At 48.6% G+C, this 19,326-nt stretch overlaps 1 protein-coding gene across 1 annotated transcript in view; it reads right to left on the bottom strand.

Annotated features, from left to right (window-relative positions):
* Window positions 1-19,326, bottom strand: part of DNAI1 (dynein axonemal intermediate chain 1) — a 143,963-nt gene that overhangs the window by 75,546 nt on the left and 49,091 nt on the right. Inside the window, exon 12 of the mRNA XM_056849093.1 lies at window positions 4,479-4,729. Within this exon, the coding sequence (XP_056705071.1) occupies window positions 4,479-4,729 (251 nt within the window). The remainder of the gene's footprint in view (window positions 1-4,478; window positions 4,730-19,326) is intronic.

Genomic DNA, 19,326 nt, shown 5'->3' with positions numbered 1-19,326 from the left:
GTTTGATGCAGTTTATGTTTTCTTTACTACACCTGATGAAGTGCTGTCTATAGTATGAATAATAAGTCTATTATGATTAAATGTTACATTTAGATGCTTGTCAATAAGGTTCTCCTTCGTTAACTCCTTATCTTGGTATGATATGCTATTTGTTTGTATTACTTTCTGTATTGTAGCATAAGTGGTATTTTTTGTAGTATTGATCGTAGTTGGTACACAAGGACATATGGAAGGACTTTGCCTTGGCTGACTTACAAATACATAAATTCAGTGAGACACGGTCCTTCAAAGTGGTGGGCTTGGCCATGTGTACCATAAAATTTAATGGAGATACAAACTTTATAGAAGACACATGCGAAGCCAATAAATGATATTATTTTTCACTTTATTTTTTACTTAAAATACAAACATGCTTAAAACAATAACACTCTGATAGTATTTTCTTTTATTTAATAGTATTTAATCATTGACACTACGGGACTGGGGGAGGTGGCTGCCTCGGCTGGCAAGCCTGCAGCGGACTCGCCAACCCAGATCGGGACTGGGGAGAGTGAGGGTGGCTGCCTTTGGCTCACGGGCAGGATAAGAGCCCTCAAGGGGCCGGATCCAGCCCCCCTGGCCCTTCTGTTTGACACCCCTGTTCTAAGGAGGTTGCCTTGAACTTTCTATTCACCATTCACGGAGGCGTGGGGTGAGCCAAGCATACATATGTGGTCAAATGAGCGGACGGAAAGCAAAAAGCAGGGAAAGAAGCCAGGAGAAAGGCCCAGAGTTACAGCTCCTTGAACTGAAATCAAATCCTAAAGGTGCATCTCTGAGCTGCGAAGGAGAGATTTCTGGAGGGGACTCGGATCAGCTTCAAGCACGAGATCCCGGCATAAGGCGCAAGATGCGCCAGAGCCTAGAGTGGCTCATTTGCAGTATCTCTGACACGGCTTTGTGCTTTCCAAAGGAGTATGACTTCTCTTTCCCAGCCCAGCTTTGTCTACCCTGGGTTGCCATCTCTCAAGTGTAACCACGCTGCGACCACTTCGTTCCCTGCGACAGATTAGACTTCAATGGATTTCTTTGATACAGTAAATGGGGCTCGTGGCTGTGAATCAGAACTGATGGAACAATATGGATAAGTAACTTCCGTTTATAATAAAATGAAAGCCAGGCTTGAGCTGGCTTCGTTTGTTTTTTTCAGCACTGGGGAGTCCTTTTAAATGCAAATGTTGGGAGTTTTGCTGCTTAGCTGCAGGTAACGAAAGCGACAGGCAGCACAGCCAGCCTGGGACATATGGGAGAAATGGAGTCCGGCACTCTCTCGCAAAAGAGTTGCTCCAGGGCAGTCGGGCAGCCAGAATCTCAACCACCAAAAGATTGATGCCACCAAGGAAGTGTGTAGCAATCCTGGCCCCAGCCATCATACTCCAGGGCCTGATTTGGCTGAAGTGCCTTCCCTCAGCCTCAGACAGAGCCAGGACCACTGATAGACCTCTCCTCAATGAATTTGTCCAATTCCCTTTCAAAGCTGTCTATGCTGGTGGCCACCACTCCGTCCTCTGACAGCAAATTAGTGGTGTATCCTGCTTTCTCCCCCCAATAGGGAACCAAAGTGGCTTATAACATCAGCTCTTCCATTTTATCCTCACAACAATAACTCCATGAGGTGGGTTAAGCTGAGAATGTGTGACTGGCCCAAGGTGGCCCAGCAAGCTTCCATTGGCAGAGTGGGGAGGGGTCGTGCCTCAGTGGCAGAGCCTCTGCTTGGCATGCAGAAGGTCCCAGGTTCAATCCCCGGCATCTCCAGTTCAAGGGACCAGGCAAATAGGTGATATGAAAGACCCCCGCCTGAGACCCTGGAGAGCTGCTGCCGGTCTGAGTAGACAATACTGACTTTGATGGACCAAGGGTCTGGTTCAGTGTAAGGCAGCTTCAAGTGAGCCTGGGTCTCCCAGACCCTAGTTTGACAGCCTAACCGCTACATTACATCAAGGTCATCAATTTCAGCTATCAATATGCTGCCCTGTCACATGTCCATCAGCCCCAATTGGCAAATGCTCAGGAGGACAGTGAGAGGAAGACCGAACCCAAACCGTTCTGGAGATTTTTCCCAAGGGTACTTGAGAGACACAAGTCAGAGAGATAAACCCACTCAATTCCTCCAGGTCAGATACGATGGCTGCCCTTCTTGGCAGTCACGAGAATCAAACAGTTGTGGTGCAGAACAGCCAAAAACATGTTGGGTTTTTTTCTGGGGTGTAACGCATAATGAGGGGGGGTTCAGGGTGCTCTTAGGGCTGCCAAATCTGAGCTGGGGAATTCCTGGAGATTTGGAGATGGAGCCTGAGGAGGGAAGGGAGCTCAGCAGGGTATAATGCCCTAGAGCCCACCCTCCAGAGCCTCGATTTTCTCCAAGGGAACGGATCTCTGTCGTCAGGAGATCAGTTGTAATTCCAGATCTCCTGGCCCTGGGGCCAAACAGCCAGATTGCCTGCATCTTGCTGGTGTTTTTCTCCCCACAGGGCAAACCCCCACACCAGAGGACACCACCGGAGGTCAAGAAAACCCTCACCTTGATTCAGACGGTCCCCTTTGCTCACACGGGCTGGAAGTCTGTCCTAGTGCCTATGAGGGTTTGACCCCAAATGGTGCTCTGTAGCAGACTTGTGGCCCCCTCAAAGGCCCCCTCCTCTTCCCTATCCCTTCAAGGCTCAAATAATCCCCCCTCCCACTCAGCCTTTTGGAAAGACAACAAAATGAGTTGGCGGGGGAGAAAAGACGTCAAAGTGCCAGCGTTCTTTCCAGACTAGCAATCCAGGGTCACGTTCAGGACGGTGCCAGAAACCGGCTGCAGACCTGACAGCCTCTCTATGCCCTGGGGTGTGGTCTAAAAATAACCGAAAGCTTTTGCCACGCAGAACAAAACATCCCAGAGAAGCCGCCTCCCCGGCAACTGCAGACCAGCTTTGTCTTCGGGGCTGGACACGGGAATATCCAAGCAGCCCCTCGGGGGCGGGGGGATTCAAAATGATGGTTTTAGTGCTTCTGATTTCTCCAGTCTACACAGGGAGGAGGGCATCAGTGGCATGGCTGGTCCCTGACTTGGGGGGAGGGGGCACGGCTAGGAAAGCCTCCAGCCTGAGACCCTGGAGAGCTGCTGCCGGTCAGAAAGCACTGGCCAAGAGGAACCAGTGGTCTCCCTTGGTAGAGGATGGGGTCATATGTTCAAGCAGGCCCATGTGGAATTGTTGCAGGATGCACAGCCTGTATGGCATATAGTGGTTAAGAGCGGCGGTCTCTAATCTGGAGAACCGGGTTCGATTCCCCACTCCTCCATATGAGCGGCGGTCTCTAATCTGGTGAACCCGTTTGGTTTCCCCACTCCTATACATGAAATCTGCTGGGTGACCTTGGGCTAGCGTCAGGTCTGTGTCTCAGCTTTCTCACCAACTGCCTTCAAGGATTGTTTTACATTCCTAGTCTCTTTGAAGCCGACAGAAGTCCCTGGGAACAGTGGCGCCTCTGTACCGTTTGTAATATGTAATCTCTTGACACTGTACTGTTGAATGCTTTTTTCAATGCTTTTATATTATCAAGTGCAAGCCAGTTTCCTCCATTGCTGTCTTGGGTTCTCTTTGCTCTGCTTACCTATGTACCATTAAACCAACTTCTTTGGGCAACTTCGTCTCCTGCTGTGGTTAGTGGTTCTCGATAGGACAAGTGCTTACAGCTAGTCACAGTTCTCTCCGAACTCTCTCAGCCCCACCTACCTCACAAGGTGCCAGTTGTGGGGAGAGGAAGGGGATTGTAAACTGGCTTGATTCTCCTTAAAAAATGTAGAGAAAATTGGGGTATAAAATCCAACTCTTCTTCTTAGCATGGGGTTCCTGTAGACAATCTGGAAGTGTCCTGTGCAAACAATTACCTACACTCCAGCCAGAAGACACTCCAGAGCCGAGGTCTATCATGTCTCCCCATAACCACCTTCTTTCCAGGCTAAGCATTTTAACTGCTCCTCATAGGGCAGTTGCTCCAGTCCCCTGATCATTTTGGTTGCTTTTCTGCACCTTCTCAAGCTCTGCAATTTCCTTTTTTAGATGTGGTGACCAGAACTGGACACAGAATCTCCCAGAATTACAACTTATCTCCAGATGACAGAGATCTGTTCTCCTGGAGAAAATGGCTGCTTTGGAAGGTAGACTCTATGGCATGAACTCTATGGCCCTGCTCTATGGCATGGACTCCATGGCCCTGCTGAAGTCTTTCCTCTCCCAAACCCCACCTTACCCAGGCTCCACCCCCCAAATCTCCAGGAATTTCCCAACTCATAGTTGGCAACCCTACTCAAGGGGTTTATTGATGTGAGGATAACATGGAGGGGGAACAGGGTTGTAAGCTGCTTTTGGGGAGAAAAGCAGGGCATACGTACCCAAAGAAAGAAATCAAGGGACGGGAGAGAGGGGGAGAGGAGAAGCCGAAGCCGCGCTCACCTGCCACACAGGGTCTGTGTGTTTGCCCGACTTGGCCGAGCTCTTGTAGCAGGGCTGGGAGCTGGCGGGCTGCTTCAGGTTGTAGATGGCCACGTTGCCATCGTAAAAGCCCACCACGATCAGGTAGGGGTGGTCCACATGGACGTCCGCGCACATGATCCCGCTCTCGCTGTTGAAGATGTAGTCTGGGAAGGAGGGGTTTTTCAGGGTGTAGAGGAGGAGCATCCCTCGGCTCTGCTTCACAAAATCGTCTGGACCAAAAGAAGGAGGAGGAGAACATCAGAGGAGCACCCTTTTATCAGAATGCACCCAAGGTAACAGCTGGGGCGGATGGGCCATTTCACCTGCCAGAGCAGTTCTCGGTGGGCTGCTGCCTTGAGAGGCCATCAGTGGCCAGGAACAAGCTGAAGAGGTCCCCATGGGTGCCCACAGTGTGCCAGGCCTACTTGTCTCAGATGTGGCTGGCCATGGAGCACACCTGAGAGGTGAGGGGGTCTGGAGACCAAGTCCCATGAGGAACAGTTGAAGGAGCTGGGCAAGTTTAGCCTGAAGAGGAGAAGACTGAGAGGGGATAGGATAGCCATCTTCAAGTACTTGAGGGGCTGTCATATAGAGGAGGGTGCCGAGTTGTTTTCTGTTGCCCCAGAAGGTCGGACCAGAACCAACGAGGTTGAAATTAAATCAGAAGAGTCTCCATCTAGACATTAGGAAGAATTTTCTAACAGTTAGAGTGGTTCCTCAGTGGAACAGGCTTCCTCGGGAGGTGGTAAGCTCTCCTTCCCTGGAGGTTTTTAAGAAGAGGCTAGATGGCCATCTGTCAGCAATGCTGATTCTATGACCTTAGGCAGTTCATGAGAGGGAGGGCATCTTCTGATCATGGAGTAGGGGTCACTGGGGGTGTGGGGGGAGATAGTTGTGAATTTCCTGCATTGTGCCGGGGGTTGGACTAGATGACCCTGGTGGTCCCTTCCAACTCTATGATTCTTTTATTGCATGGATGGGGATGAGTTTGGCTGCCTTGCAGGATTCTCTTTAAGATTAGGCTGGTCCAGGCTGAGTCTCCTTCTACAATTCCCCAAACTGCCTGCTATTTACTGGTACTTAAAACTTTGATTAGCAACCTTCCGGACAGAGCTTAAGGCAGCTTACAAAGACAGATCAAACATGCAGAATAAAATGCATTAAAAACATAGAACTAAAATTTAAAATCACGACTCAGGATTGCTGCTAAGCTTAACCAAATGCAGTCCTAAAGAAAACCGTCTTCAGCTGCCTCCTAAAGATTGAAAGTGAGGGGGGCCAGGCACACTTCCCAGGAAAGCTGTACCAGAATCATGGAGCCGCCACCAAAAAGGCTTCTTTGATTGATGGGACAACCAGGAGGGCCTCTCCCAGCGTTGTGTAGTGGTTAAGAGCGGTGGTTTGGAGTAGTGGACTCTGATCTGGAGAACCAGGCTTGATTCTCCACTCTTCCACATGAGCAGCGGACGCTAATCTGGTGAACTGGATTTGTTTCCCCACTCCTACACACGAAGACAGCTGGGTAACCTTGGGCTAGTCACAGCTCTCTTAGAGCTCTCTCAGCCACATGTACCTCACAGGGCATCTGTTGTTGGGAGGGGAAGGGAAAGGTGATTGTAAGCTAGTTTGATTCTTCCTTAAATCGCAGAGAAAGCAGGCATATAAAAACCAACTCTTCTTCTTTATCATCTTAATCCGGGAGCCACCAGGAAAGTTAAAACTGGTGAGTTAAAATGCTCAGACACAAAAATACTTCTGAAAACGCAAAAGGCAGGCTGCTATTCACTTCGTTTATTGCCACCTAGCATTCAGCCGCAAGTTCACTCGTAATGAAGGAGGAAAGCGGGCAACAGCGGGACTCCACGGTGGAGTTGGAGTAAATGCATTCTAAGAGGGTCACAGAACACACTTCACTCCTGGGCATAATCACATTGACTTGGCAGAAAGCACAGCACTGATGGGAAAATCTCACTGGGAGCTTCCACAAGCCGGAACTTAAAGACGAACCTCCATCATAACAAGACTATTGGCTTTCAAGCAATGGGCCTTTGTTTCCCGGTTTGCTGTAAGGTTGTCTTTATTTGCTGGCTTTCCCTTTTTTTATTTCTTCTGCGTTTAGGCATGGAAGAAGCAGTCTGTGAATCTTCAGAAATGCAAGAATGTCAAAATTTAAAAGCCCTACAGCATTACACGGGAGTCCATCTGGTCCAGCATCCTGTTCTCAACGGGAAGAGTTCCCATCACCTTGAATCAGAATCAGCTCATCAATTGCAAGCATCAAACAGGCAGTGGAGGGAGTAATTTTTTTAAAAAATCAAGATGCCCAAAGAAAGCTGCATTGAATTTTGGCTGCTTGCTTGGTTCCCTTCTGGGGCGCTTCCCTCCAAATGGTCAGACTCCAAATGGTCTCCCATGCTTTTGCTTTAAAAAAAAGGTGGAAGAAGAAGAGTTGGTTTTTATATGCTGACTTTCTCTACCACTGAAGGAAGAATCAAACCGGCTTACAATCACCTTCCCTTCCCCTCTCCCACAACAGACACCTTGTGAGGTAGGTGGGGCTGAGAGAGTTCAGAGAGAGCTGTGACTAGCCCAAAGTCACCCAGCTGGCTTCATGTGAAGGAGTGGGGAAACCAACCTGGTTCACCAAATTAGCCTCCGCTGCTCATGTGGAGGAGTCGGGAATCAAACCCGGTTCTCCATATCAGAGTCCACCACTCCAAACCACTGCTCTTAACCACTACACAATGCTGGCTCCCTTCACATGATGCTCTTGACATGATGTTCTTAGGTCTCACTCACATGACTTGCTCTTACATGGAGACTTGTGGCCACACTGATGATTGGATTAGGGGACCTGAGAGTAAGCGTATTGTTTTTTACAGATCTGGGGTTTTTTTTGTTCAGTTTTAGCAATCTACTGACATACGCCAACAGAGCAGCCACGCTGCCTTGGAGCACATACCCTAACAAATGCCAGAGGTGCAGATATAAAATTAGCACATACGCTCGACATACTTCTTGTTCTAAAGGCTGAACGGAGTAAAGACTTCCAAGGCTGGGAAATTCTGAGCCACTGGTTTTTGAACTTCAGCATCCAACCGTGGACAGAGAGAGTGGTAAGCAAGCCACAAGAACAAGAGCTCTGCCCGGGTCTGTACCCCCAGCACCTGCCCTTCAACTAGGGTTGCCAGTCTCCTTGATGGTCTCCCAACAAGAGCCAGTGTGGTGTAGTGGTTAAGAGCAGTGGTTTGGAGCAGTGGACTCTGCTCTGGAGTACCAGGTTTGATTCCCCGCTCCTTCACATGAGCGGCAGAGGCTAATCTGGTGAACTGGATTCGTTTCCCCACTCCTACACATGAAGCCAGCTGGGTGACCTTGGGCAAGTTACAGCTCTGTTAGAGCTCTCTCAGCACCACTTACCTCACAGGGTGCCTGTTGTATGGAGGGGAGGGGAAGGTGATGGTAAGCCAGTTTGAGTCTCCCTTAAGTGGTAGAGAAAGTCGGCATATAAAAACCATTCGTTCTAATGTTTTTATTGCTTAGATTTATTGTTGAAGTGATGAGAATGTAAATCACTTTAAAGCTCAGATACATTTTGGACACATCTTTCTTTTCCTTTTTATTCTCCCCCCCCCCTCTTTTTACATGAGCCCCGTGGCATAGAGGGTTAAGCTGCAGTACTGCAGTCCAAGCTCTGCTCACGACCTGAGTTTGATCCCGACGGAAGTTGGTTTCAGGTAGCCGGCTCAAGGTTGACTCCGCCTTCCATCCTTCCGAGGTCGGTAAAATGAGTACCCAGCTTGCTGGGGGTAAAGGGAAGATGACTGGGGAAGGTACTGGCAAACCACCCCGTAAACAAAGTCTGCCTAGGAAATGTCAGGATGTGGTGTCACCCCATGGGTCAGGAATGACCCGGTGCTTGCACAGGGGACCTTTACCTTTACTTTTTTTACCTCTCTTTTTTCTGTACCCTATAATACAAAAATTTAAAAAAAATTAAAAAGAGGCATAGTCTGCTGTTACTAGCCCTGTAGAAAGACAAAAAACAGACACACACAAGGTACACTTGAAGAACCCCTTCAACGGAGGCACTAAATGGCAGATTTAAAAATATTCCCTTCGAGAAAAGATTATGTGTCTGTGGCTTGAGTCAACACGACACGCTACAGCATGGCCCCCGTAAGAAAATAATTTTACCCTTGACTGATAAAATGAAATCTAGCCAAGAATCCTCTGTGTGCCTTTTTTATTTTAATTGAATTATTCTATTCCTGAAGTCACCTTAAAGGTGGCGGAATCTCTGATGGAAGTTGTCAAAACTAGGACCCAAGTTTAAACTGTATCTAAACTGAAAATGAACGGACAGAGAATTTTGTGCACTGCTAATGTTATGTTTCTGGGTATATGCCAATAAAGGTTGACTGGACTTGGATTGGACAGATGCACACTCTCTTTGCCTGCCATTCTTCTCCACCCCCACCCCCGTTCCTTCTTTTCCTGGGTCGCCAACAGCATCAGGAGAATTGATTTCAGTTGGTGAAACTGCAGGGGTTGAAGGATTAAATCTCTTCTCTCCCCCCCCCCCAACAACAACAACCATCAGTATGAATCAGGGCCCTGAGTGGAAACCTTTTAAAGAAAAATACTGGGAAGAACCAGTCATGGATCCTCCGCCATCACCCCTGCCTTGGCTGGGGCTTCCAGTTCTCTGTTTGGCGCCAACCAGCAAACCCACTTTAGTTTCAGTTACTTTCAGCGGCGAAGGAGAAGTTCCAAGGGGGCAGTGCCCCTCGGACGCGCCCCGACCCCTTTCTCCTTTTCTATGCTGTGTTCCAGGCATATTAATTTTAATCTGTCTCCTTCCACTGAAAACTAATAAGCCTAATTTTGGAAGCGGAGTTAGATTAATATTAACTCTCGCCACCAATTCAGCAGCAATAACTAAAGACAATGAAATAGATTAAAATGAGTGTTTGCATCTTCGTCCTCCTGTTTTAATTGATAGTTGAGTGTGCCGCTTTAGAATTTAATACCTGCCCTGTTCCCCTTGTCTTTTCACAAGAACTTTAAATGCATTTTCCCCTTAGCTGCGGGTCACTAAATGTATTTAACAGTGCCATCAAGTGGCAAAAGCATTTGTTAGCTCCAGAGCTTTTACGGGGGGGGGGGGGGGGAATAAAATATTTTTCCTGGCTCAAAGCCGCTGCATCCTGGATTTGGACCACCACCACCCAGATTCCAATCGCTATCTATCCGTGAAGATCAGCCTGTCCTCTCTCACAGGGTTATTGTGAGGATAAAGCAGGGTGGGAAGAGAAACTCTGGGGTAAACTGCCCTCAGCTCCCTGAAAGAAAAGCGGTAGAAAAATATGGCCAAGAGACTCATAGAATCAGAGGCCATTTATGCTTGGTACTTAGCAGCGCGTTCCAGGCTGAAGTGCCCCGCATATTTTTTTTAGTTCTTCACACTGAACCGTCATTCCGGAAGTCACTGCGAAGCCCGTGCATACCTGCTTCGCATTACTTAAGAGCCCCTTTAATGCGACCTTTTTTTATTTGCTCCGCCCCTGCCCCAAAGCATCCATTTAAGGAAGCATGAAGAATCATAGCCCCCGGGTTAGCTATGCAAAGGGAGATTGCTAATGGCTATGCCAACAAAGGAACGAAGAAGCAGGTGAGTGGGGGGTGAGGCGATTTGTTTGACTTTCTCCTCTTGCATCGGGACAGTGAATAGGCATTTTAAAGGTCGGATTTTAAAAAGGAGCTTTGAGCAAGCATCAAAATCAGCCCTGCATACATGGCCATAGAGTTGGAAGGGACCACAAGGGTCATCTAGTCCAACCTGCACAATGCAGGAAATTTACGATTACTTCCCCCCTGCACCCCCAGTGACCCTTCCTCCATGCCCAGAAATGTGCCCCCCCCCCCGCAAAACCCCTCCAGCATCCCTGGTCAATCTGGCCTGGAGGAAAATTACTTCCTGACCCCAAAGAGGCAATCGGCACTACTCTGGCCATACAAGAAGGGGGCATGAGAGCCAAACATTGACGCAACCCTTCCTGCCCTTCCTCTCATGATCTGCCTAAGGTAATAGAATCAGCATTGCTGACAGATGGCCATCTAGCCTCTGCTTAAAAACCTCCAAGGAAGGAGAGCCCACCACCTCCCGAGGAAGCCTTTTCTATTGAGGAACCAGTGTAACTTTCAGTAAGATGTTTCCTAATGTTTAGTCAGAAACTCTTTTGATTTAATTTCAACCCATCCCAGAAATTGCACCACTACTACAGCCGTGTTCTTTCACATCACCTACTGCCTGGTCCTTTTAACTGAAGAGGCTGGGGATAGAACCTGGGACCTTCTGTGTGCTAAGCAGATGCTCTACCAGTGAGCCACAGGCCCTCCCCAACAAGCACATGAAAGTGCCTTATACTGAATTGGACCCTTGGTTCATCAAGGTCAGTATTGCCTACTCATACTGGCAGCAGCTCTCCAAGGGCTCAGGCTGAGGTCTTACACAGCACAAGCTACCTGATACTTCTGAACTGTCAATCCAGAGTCAACCGCAAATCAATTTCATTGGGTGACACCCCCCCAAAAAGAGATAACTAGTATTGCTACTTCATTCAAGTGAGAGAGTACAAATGTGTTCTAATCTAGGCACACATTTCATAACCACTTGAACACATGCATCTGCCTTATACTGGTCCATCAAGGTTAGTCTTGTCTGCTCAGTGGCTCTCCAGGGTCTCAGGCAGAGGTCTTTCACATCACCTACCTGCCCAGTCCCTTTAACTGGAGATGCCGGGGATTGAACCTTGCACTTTCTGCATGCCAAGCAGAGGTTCTACCACTGAGCCACAGGCCTTCTCCTCATAAACCTCTCTCTTGCCCCCGCATTCCCCCAGCTGGTTGCCCTTTTTTCAGAATTAAAAGTCCTCAAATGTTTTAGTCTTTCATAGAATCACAGAATCATAGAGCCATAGAGTCATAGGGTTGGAAGGGACCACCAGGGTCATCTTGTCCAACCCCCTGCACAATGCAGGAATTTCGCAACTACCACCCCCACACTGACCCCTACTCCATGCCCAGAAGATGGCAAAAATGCCCTCCCTCTCATGATCTGCCCAAGGCCATAGAATCAGCCATGCTGACAGATGGCCATCTAGCCTATGCTTAAAAACCTCCAGGGAAGGAGAGCTTACCATTTCCCGAGGAAGCCTGTTCCACTGAGGAACCTCTCTGTTAGAAAATTCTTCCTAATGTCTAGATGGAGACTCTTCTGATTTAATTTCAACCCGTTGGTTCTGGTCCGACCTTCTGGGGCAACAGGGAAGGTGTCTCAACCAGTGATTGTTTTGGTTGCCCTTTCCAACTCTTTGGGGATGTTAGACGAGGTGGACTCCGAGCACACAGTGTACCAAAAAACCTTGATAGGTCACCATACTAAGTGAATTTGGATTTGTGGGTCACCATACCAAAAAGGATGGGGACCACTGATGTAGAGTAAGGTCTGAAGAAGAAAAGATACTGTTTTAACATGTACCCATGACAGCATGAATTGTCCTGAAGGATTGCCCCAGGAGGTGGGGGATGGCTGCCAGCTTGGAAGTCTTGAAGAGGGGAGTGGATATGTTCATGGAGGAGAGGGCTATCCAGGGCTACTAGTCTAAATGGATACTAGCCATGATGCATACCTATTCTCTGCTGTGGAACACAGGCAGGTGGTGCTGCTGCAGTCATCTTGTTTGTGGGCTTCCTAGAGGCACCTGGTTGGCCATTGTGTGAACAGACTGCTGGATGTGATGGACCTTGGTCTGATCCAGCCTGGCCTTTCTTATATTCTTAAAAGGTGATGGGCAAAGATCACCCAGCAGCAGCCTCAGAAAGTGGCGTCCAGTGGCAGCTGACTGAAGGCAACCCCATAGGGTGTCAAAGGCGAGCTCTGATTAGACACAGGTGAATAAATGGATGTTAACACCCCAGAGAGAAGACTGCAGAATGCTATCTTTTTTTACCACCTAGGAACGCAGACAGTCATGTTGTATCATTGCCAGACATCACTATGGAGAATGCTGTCTCATGGGTGCACATGCTGACGCACTGCTGCAAACAACACAGTGAACATAACTCAACCAGTTAATTGAGATTCCAGCAATTACCGGAACACCCCCCCCCCCGAGTCCAGCTGAAGCCCTGGATGCAAACAAAATAGCAGAGGCCTGAAATTGAATTACTCAGCCTGGGACTCCATCCTTGTCAGCTGGGAAACTGCCTGTGCAAAGCGATAAAGACACCTCTGAAAGGAGGAAATTGCTCTTTCCTGGGCGAGCTGCGGAAATCTGAAGGATGCGATTCGGGAGTGAGGGGAAGGGAGTAGCGCTGCGTTACACTGCAGGAGAAGTCAGTGGTGAACCAAGTCGTGAGCTCAGATGAGAGAGCCCTGGCAGTTTGAGGGAGCTGCCCGAAAGAAGGCAACCAAGATGGTTTTCTGTGAACTTAGGCAGGTCATGAGAGGGAGACCAGGAAGGGTTGGGTCAGCGTTTGGCTCTCGTGGCCCTTTCTTGCATGCCCAGGGAAGTGCCGATCGCCTCTTTGGGGTCAGGAAGCAATTTTCTTCCAGGCCAGATCGGCCAGGGATCCTGGAGGGTTTTTGTTGCTACCTTTCCCCCACACCCCCAGTGACCCCTACTCCATGCCCAGAAGATGGGGAAAATAAAGGTAAAGGTCCCCTGTGCAAGCACTGGGTCATTCTTGACCCATGGGGTGATGTCACATCCCGACATTTCCTTGGGGGAAATAACCCTCCAGGAAATAACCCTCCAGGTATCTAGTACTTGGTGCGTGCTTGTTTAGTGCTGTCAAGTTGCTTCCGACTCATGGCGACTCTATGAATCAATGTCCTCCAAAACGTCTTTGACAGCCTGGCTCAGGTCTTGCAAATTGAGATCTGTGGCTTCCTTGATGGAGTCAATCCATCTCTTGTGGGGGCTTCCTCTTTTCCTGCTGCCTTCCACTTTTCCTAGCATTATTGTCTTTTCCGGTGACTGGTCTTCTCATAGGTACTTGGTTCCTAGCCCATTTTGATCCTGCCTTTCCTCCAGACAGCACAAGACAGAGACACTGTTCTGCCTTCGCCCATTTTCTCCTCAAAGCAACCCTCCCACACCCCAGTGTGACACTAACCATGGCACCACACTGGCTCTCTGATTGATTGATTGATTCCCCACTTTTCTCACCAATGGGAAACCAAAATGGCTTACATTGTTCTCCTCTCTTCTCTTTCATCCTCCCAACAACCCTGTGAAGTATGGTTAGGCTGAGAGTGTGTGGCTGGCCCAAGGTCACCCACTGGGCTTCCCTGGCAGAGTGGAGGAATTTAACACGGGTTTCCCAGATCCTAGACTGACACTTTAACCACTACACCATGCTGACTCTCTCTTCAGTGGTATCAAAACTTGTGCTGATGTAGCTTTAAAGCAGGGGTCCCCAAAAGGGCATCCGTGGGTGCTATGTGCCCACCAACACATTTCTTGGCACCTGCCAAGTGTTTTTAGAAAGTGGGCAGGACCAGGTAGAGGTTTTTTAAAAATAATATGTTCATTCTAAAAGGCATCCTGTTAAGCAGAGCTTTTGCCTGAAATGCGGAAGAGTTACTATTTGGTTTATGCAAAACCTCTCTCCCTGCCATTTTGAGGCTGGTCCTGCTTCCTGTGGCAGCAATCTTGTAGCTAGCTCCATCTCCTGCGGCAGCCATTTTAAAGTTGTGCCAGGGCTACCAGGTCTCCCACTGTAGCAGGAGGCATCCTGATGGCATCCTTGTTTGTCCGCTGCAACTCCAAGTGGTGAAGGGAGATTTTTTTTTAATAGTGATGTCGCCTACGTTGCAAAGTCACTTCTGGAGGAAACCTGGACATGACATAGGGTAGCTCTAGGAATCGCCAGAAACTCTATAGTTTTACAATAGAGTTTCTGGCAATTCCTAGAGCTACCCTATGCTGTACAGGTAATATTAAGCAAATATTTAATTTCATTGTAAACATTTTATTCTAATTAGTGTCTTTTCCAAATAGATATATTGCTATATTTTTATCTTTTTACAAACAGATATATTGCTATATTTTTTATCTTTTTAATCAATGTTAATCCTTTTGAATATTTGCTTTGCTGGTCAATGACCATAATAAATTAATTTGATTTGCGCTACCCTATGCTGCTATCAGATTTTCCCTGGAAGTGATGTCATGATGTAGCCAAAGTCGCTCAACCCCCACTTCCCCACCCCAACCCTCCCAACCCTGTTGTGCCCACCACCCTGTGTTAGAATTCCAAAAAAGTCTGCAGCCTCAAAAAGGTCGGGGACCCCTGCCTCAATGGAACTGGGGTTCTTTCGCAAAGTCCAGTCCCTTTTGGACATGCTCATCTCCATCCGCTCAGATTTAATTTTGTTCCATCTGCAGAAAGAGGCGGTCCCCCATCAGAACCCAAGATAAACAGGAAGACTCTTATTTGAGCAAAGCCAGGAAAGTGCTTTAAAATTGCCGTGTAATTGAACATAACCAGCCGGCAATTGGTACAGAGCATTCCTGCCGCAAGGACCCCCGAGCTCCATTTCCAGCTGATGCGCCTCCTGCTCTTCCAAAGGTGACTCCAGCACTTTGTGGGTCGCGAGACCTGAACGGGGGATGCTTTTCCGATCAAAAATAGTATCCTTTCCGAGGGAGTCGCCATGCACTAAATGGCAGGCTTTGCAACGAGTCCCATATTCCAAGCAACTCCTGGCACACAAGAGGCTCTCAACGGAAGGGAATCGTGAAACCCGCTTGTTCCTACATGTGCAATGGTGTGACGGTCGGCGCTTAAAAGGAATTCACCACCGTCATAATGACAGCACCCCAAAGAGAGAGGCTCTTTACTGAGTCCAAAGTTGGCACCAACCTCAAGGCTTGCCTTCCTGCAGAAGCAGACGACAATTTCATCAAGGATTTTATGGGCTATATCGCCAGAACTTGAATACTCTGGGTTGGGAAATTCCTGGAGACTTGGGGGGTGAAGTCTGAGGAGGGTGGGATTGATTCCAAAGGACACAATTCCTCACTCTCCATGGAACTGTGTGTGTGTGTGTGTGTGTGTGTGTGTGTGTTAAGAGCCGTCAAGTCGCTTCTGACAGTGAGCCTATGAATTAATAACCTTCAAAACCTCCTACCACGAACAGTCTTGCTTGGGTCTTGCAAACCGAATGCCGTGGCTTCGTTGATTGAGTCAATCCATGGAACTAGCAGAAGCAAAATAAATTATGCAAACCAAACATGCGGATTGATTGGTTTGGTTCTTAGGGGCTGCAAGGGGTCACCTTTTCTTCAGGTAGAAGGGGTGGGGGAGGTAATGCAAATAATAGATACAGCCAACACAACAGCTGTTGATCTCTTTAAGCAGCTGATCTAAGGAGGACCAAGTGACCCCTTTTAAGGAAGGATCTGGCACACCCATTTCTTCTGTCCACCGACCGCCCCCCTGCCCAGGTATTCGCACACCTGTCTTCCTGCTTATAGAATCATAGAGTTGGAAGGGGCCACACAGGCCATCTAGTATCAGCCTAAAGCATCTCTGATGAGTGTTCATCCAGCCGCTGCTTGAAGACTGCCAGTGAGACTGCCAATACAGCACAGGTCCTGACCTGGATATCCCCAAGCTAGCCTGATATCATCAGATCTCAGAAGCTAAGCAGGGTCAGCCCTGGTTAGTATTTGGATGGGAGACCACCAAAGAATACCAGGGTTGCTATGCAGAGGCAGGCAATGGAAAACCACTTCGGTTAGTCTCTTGCCTTGAAAACCCCATAAGGGGTCGTCATAAATCGGCTGCAACTTGACAGCACTTTACACATACACAATTCAGCAGAGTGTGGGAAAAGCTTAAACATGCTTGCTCAGTGCCAGGGGAAGCCTCAGGATCTATTCACACAACCACTTAAGTGTAATGAGGTGCTGACTTGACCCTGTCACTGCTGGACCAGAAAAGGGAGTACAGAACGCAAACCTCTCCATTGCCCTTCTGAAGGTACTAAGAGCCACCTGTTCAGAATTCTCCGCATTTAAGTGGTCTCAAACTTCTTATTTGTTATTCTCCTGTTGTGATGAATGCCCCAGGCTGGGGCTACATTACTGGCCAATTAAAAAATGTAATTGATATACCAGTTGGTCTAGGAAGAAAGCAGGCAAAATATTGGAAACCTTAAATTGCTAAACAGCAATCAAGCTGATGGTTAGAATTAATGACGTGCTCCAGTCATTACTTTCCGTGTGCTATTTTTGTTGGAGCTAATAAGGGCAGCTGGTTCGACATGCGCCTGGCAATGTTTTCTGTTAAGGAAATTTATTAGGGCAAGGGGTGACATCGGCACATTGGTTAGGTCTGATTTACAGGGGCTAATTTGGCTGGGAAGTGCATGAAGGAGTAGAAAAGATTCTTAAGTGTAAGGATGTGTCACTGGCTACCGAGATCAAGTTAATTCATGCCATAGTATTCCACACTGCGATGCATGGGTGTGAAAGCTGGACAATGAAGAAACCTGACAGGAAGACTCTAGAAAGGATGCCACAGCCCTCAGTTTGCAAGACCTGAGCAAGGCTGTTAACGATAGGATGTTTTGGAGGATATTGATTCATAGGGTCGCCATGAGTTGGAAGCGACTTGACGGCACTTTACACACACACACACACACACACACACACAATTTGGCTGGGGAGTTTCCAATGACTCATAACAATTACACACACAGAGGGGGATTTGTATCATTTGCCAACTCCAGGATGGGAAATTCCTGGAGATTTAGTAGTGGAGCCTGGAGAGGACAGGATTTGGGGAAGGACCTCAACAGGGTATCATGCCACAGAGTCCACCCTCTGAAGCAGTCATTTTCTCCAGGGGAACTGATCTCTGCTGTCTGGAGATCAGTTGTAATTCCCCAGGCCCCACCTGGAGGGCGGCAACCCTATCATACCAGCTTTGCTGTCAACGGGGCATGCCTCTGCTCCTCTCCCCCAAGCGGCCTGCAGCAGATTCACACAGCCAGCAGCCATGCCCAGCCAAACAGAGGGCCGCACAGCCAGGAGGCCAGCCAATAAAACCAGTCAGGCGGCCATGAGGCCATGTCCGTCAGGAATGCATTCTCGAAGTCCAGTTGAAACTTCATCTTCAAATAACCAAGCCCCAAGTGATCCAGACAGATTTGTGTTTGGGTACTAATCTTTGATGACTAAATCCTAGGTGTGCTAGGGGGCCATTTATAGTGGGCAAGCTCCCAGCAATTTTGGCTGCAGCCTGCCAATGCTCAGCTGATCTACAGGCACAAACTGGCTGACCAAATGGGTAGGGCAGCAATCATCATGCGATGATGTCACTTCTGGCATGACCTGGAAGTGCTGGTGTGACATCCTAGCGTTCGCCCAAAACTAGAGCATCACCCCAGGGCAATGCCGGTGTCCAGAGTCAGGCAACTAGCTTTGGAAAGTGACAGGAAGCATGGTCAGAGTGTACAGTCCAAGGTCATACACAGATAAGGCGGAGTCCAAGGTAGTCAAGCAGTAGAGGGAAAATCCAAAAGGTGGGGGTCATGTCCAATCCAGACGAGTCAGGTTCACAATGGGTCTGAAGTGCAGCACAGGAACAAAGGCAGGCACAGCAAGGGGCTTTGACGCGTTGTTCCCACACTAGAATTGCTTTGCTAGTCTCTTAAATGGGAAACTGACTTGCTGGGATGGGTAAGCCAGCTGCAGTTGATTGGGCTATTCCGCATTCCAAGCCAGGTGTCATTCATCGGCCCCGCACTGCCTCCACTGTGTTGCTGTCAGTAATTGATCTGTGCTGAGCCAGCAATCTGGCACTTCCTTGCCTCTCCTGCAATTCTCTCCGCAAATGTCTCCATCGCCGTTGTTTCATAGGTTCTGGCGACCCTGAAGGTACAGCTGCCAGTTGCTGGGTTCCAGGCAGGGCTTGAGTTCCTGAGCTAGAAGGCTGAGGGCATGGTGCAGCAACTTCTGGTTGCGACTGTTTCTCTGTTATCAGCCCGGGGCTGAGACTGACTCCCTCCACCTCCTCCTCATCTGAGGAGGTGTCAGCAGGATGGCCAATGACTGCTGGCACTTTTTTGACGTGATGCTGATGTGATGTTATCGCACTGTAGCAGCAATCCCTGCTGCCCCCTCCTCCTGCATTAAGCTCCCCTTCCGCTCCCATCTCCCACCTGTTGGCAGGGCATGCCTGACAACCCTACTAAATCCCATCGGACAATTCGGTCTCGAGTAACCTCCATCTCCCCTGTCTGTAACCAAGAAGAGCAGTGAGACCCTTCCCATGGCATGGCGTCACTGCCTAGGAAGTCAAAGTGAGGTGAATACGGAACACGCAACAGCATGTTCTGGTCACCTCACCTAAAAAGGGATATTGCAGAGCTTGAAAAGATGCAGAGAAGAGCAACCAAAATGATCAGGGGGCTAGAGCAACAGCCCTATGAGGAGCGGTTAAAACGCTTAGGGCTGTTTAGCTTGGAAAGAAGGCAGCTAAGGGGAGACATGATACAGGTCTATGGTATGGAGAGAGTGGACAGGGAGAAGCTTTTCTCCTTCTCTCATAATACCAGAGAGCGGGGTCCTACCCAGTGGAGTTCTGATTGGCCAATGGAAATCCTATGAGGTGGGCAGATAAAAATAAGATGCCACCACAGTGTGGCTTATTCTCTCACACTCTTCTTTCCCAGTGTATTTTTTAAATTACCCCTCTTGGCTTCCTCTGTGTTTCTGTCTGTGTGTCTCTGCCTCCTGTGGTGGCC

This window comes from Euleptes europaea, chromosome 4, assembly GCF_029931775.1.
Source record: "Euleptes europaea isolate rEulEur1 chromosome 4, rEulEur1.hap1, whole genome shotgun sequence".
In the NCBI taxonomy this organism is placed as follows: Eukaryota; Metazoa; Chordata; class Lepidosauria; order Squamata; family Sphaerodactylidae; genus Euleptes; species Euleptes europaea.
The sequence above is the reverse complement of the archived record's forward strand: the minus strand, read 5'-3'. Positions and strand labels throughout refer to the sequence as shown.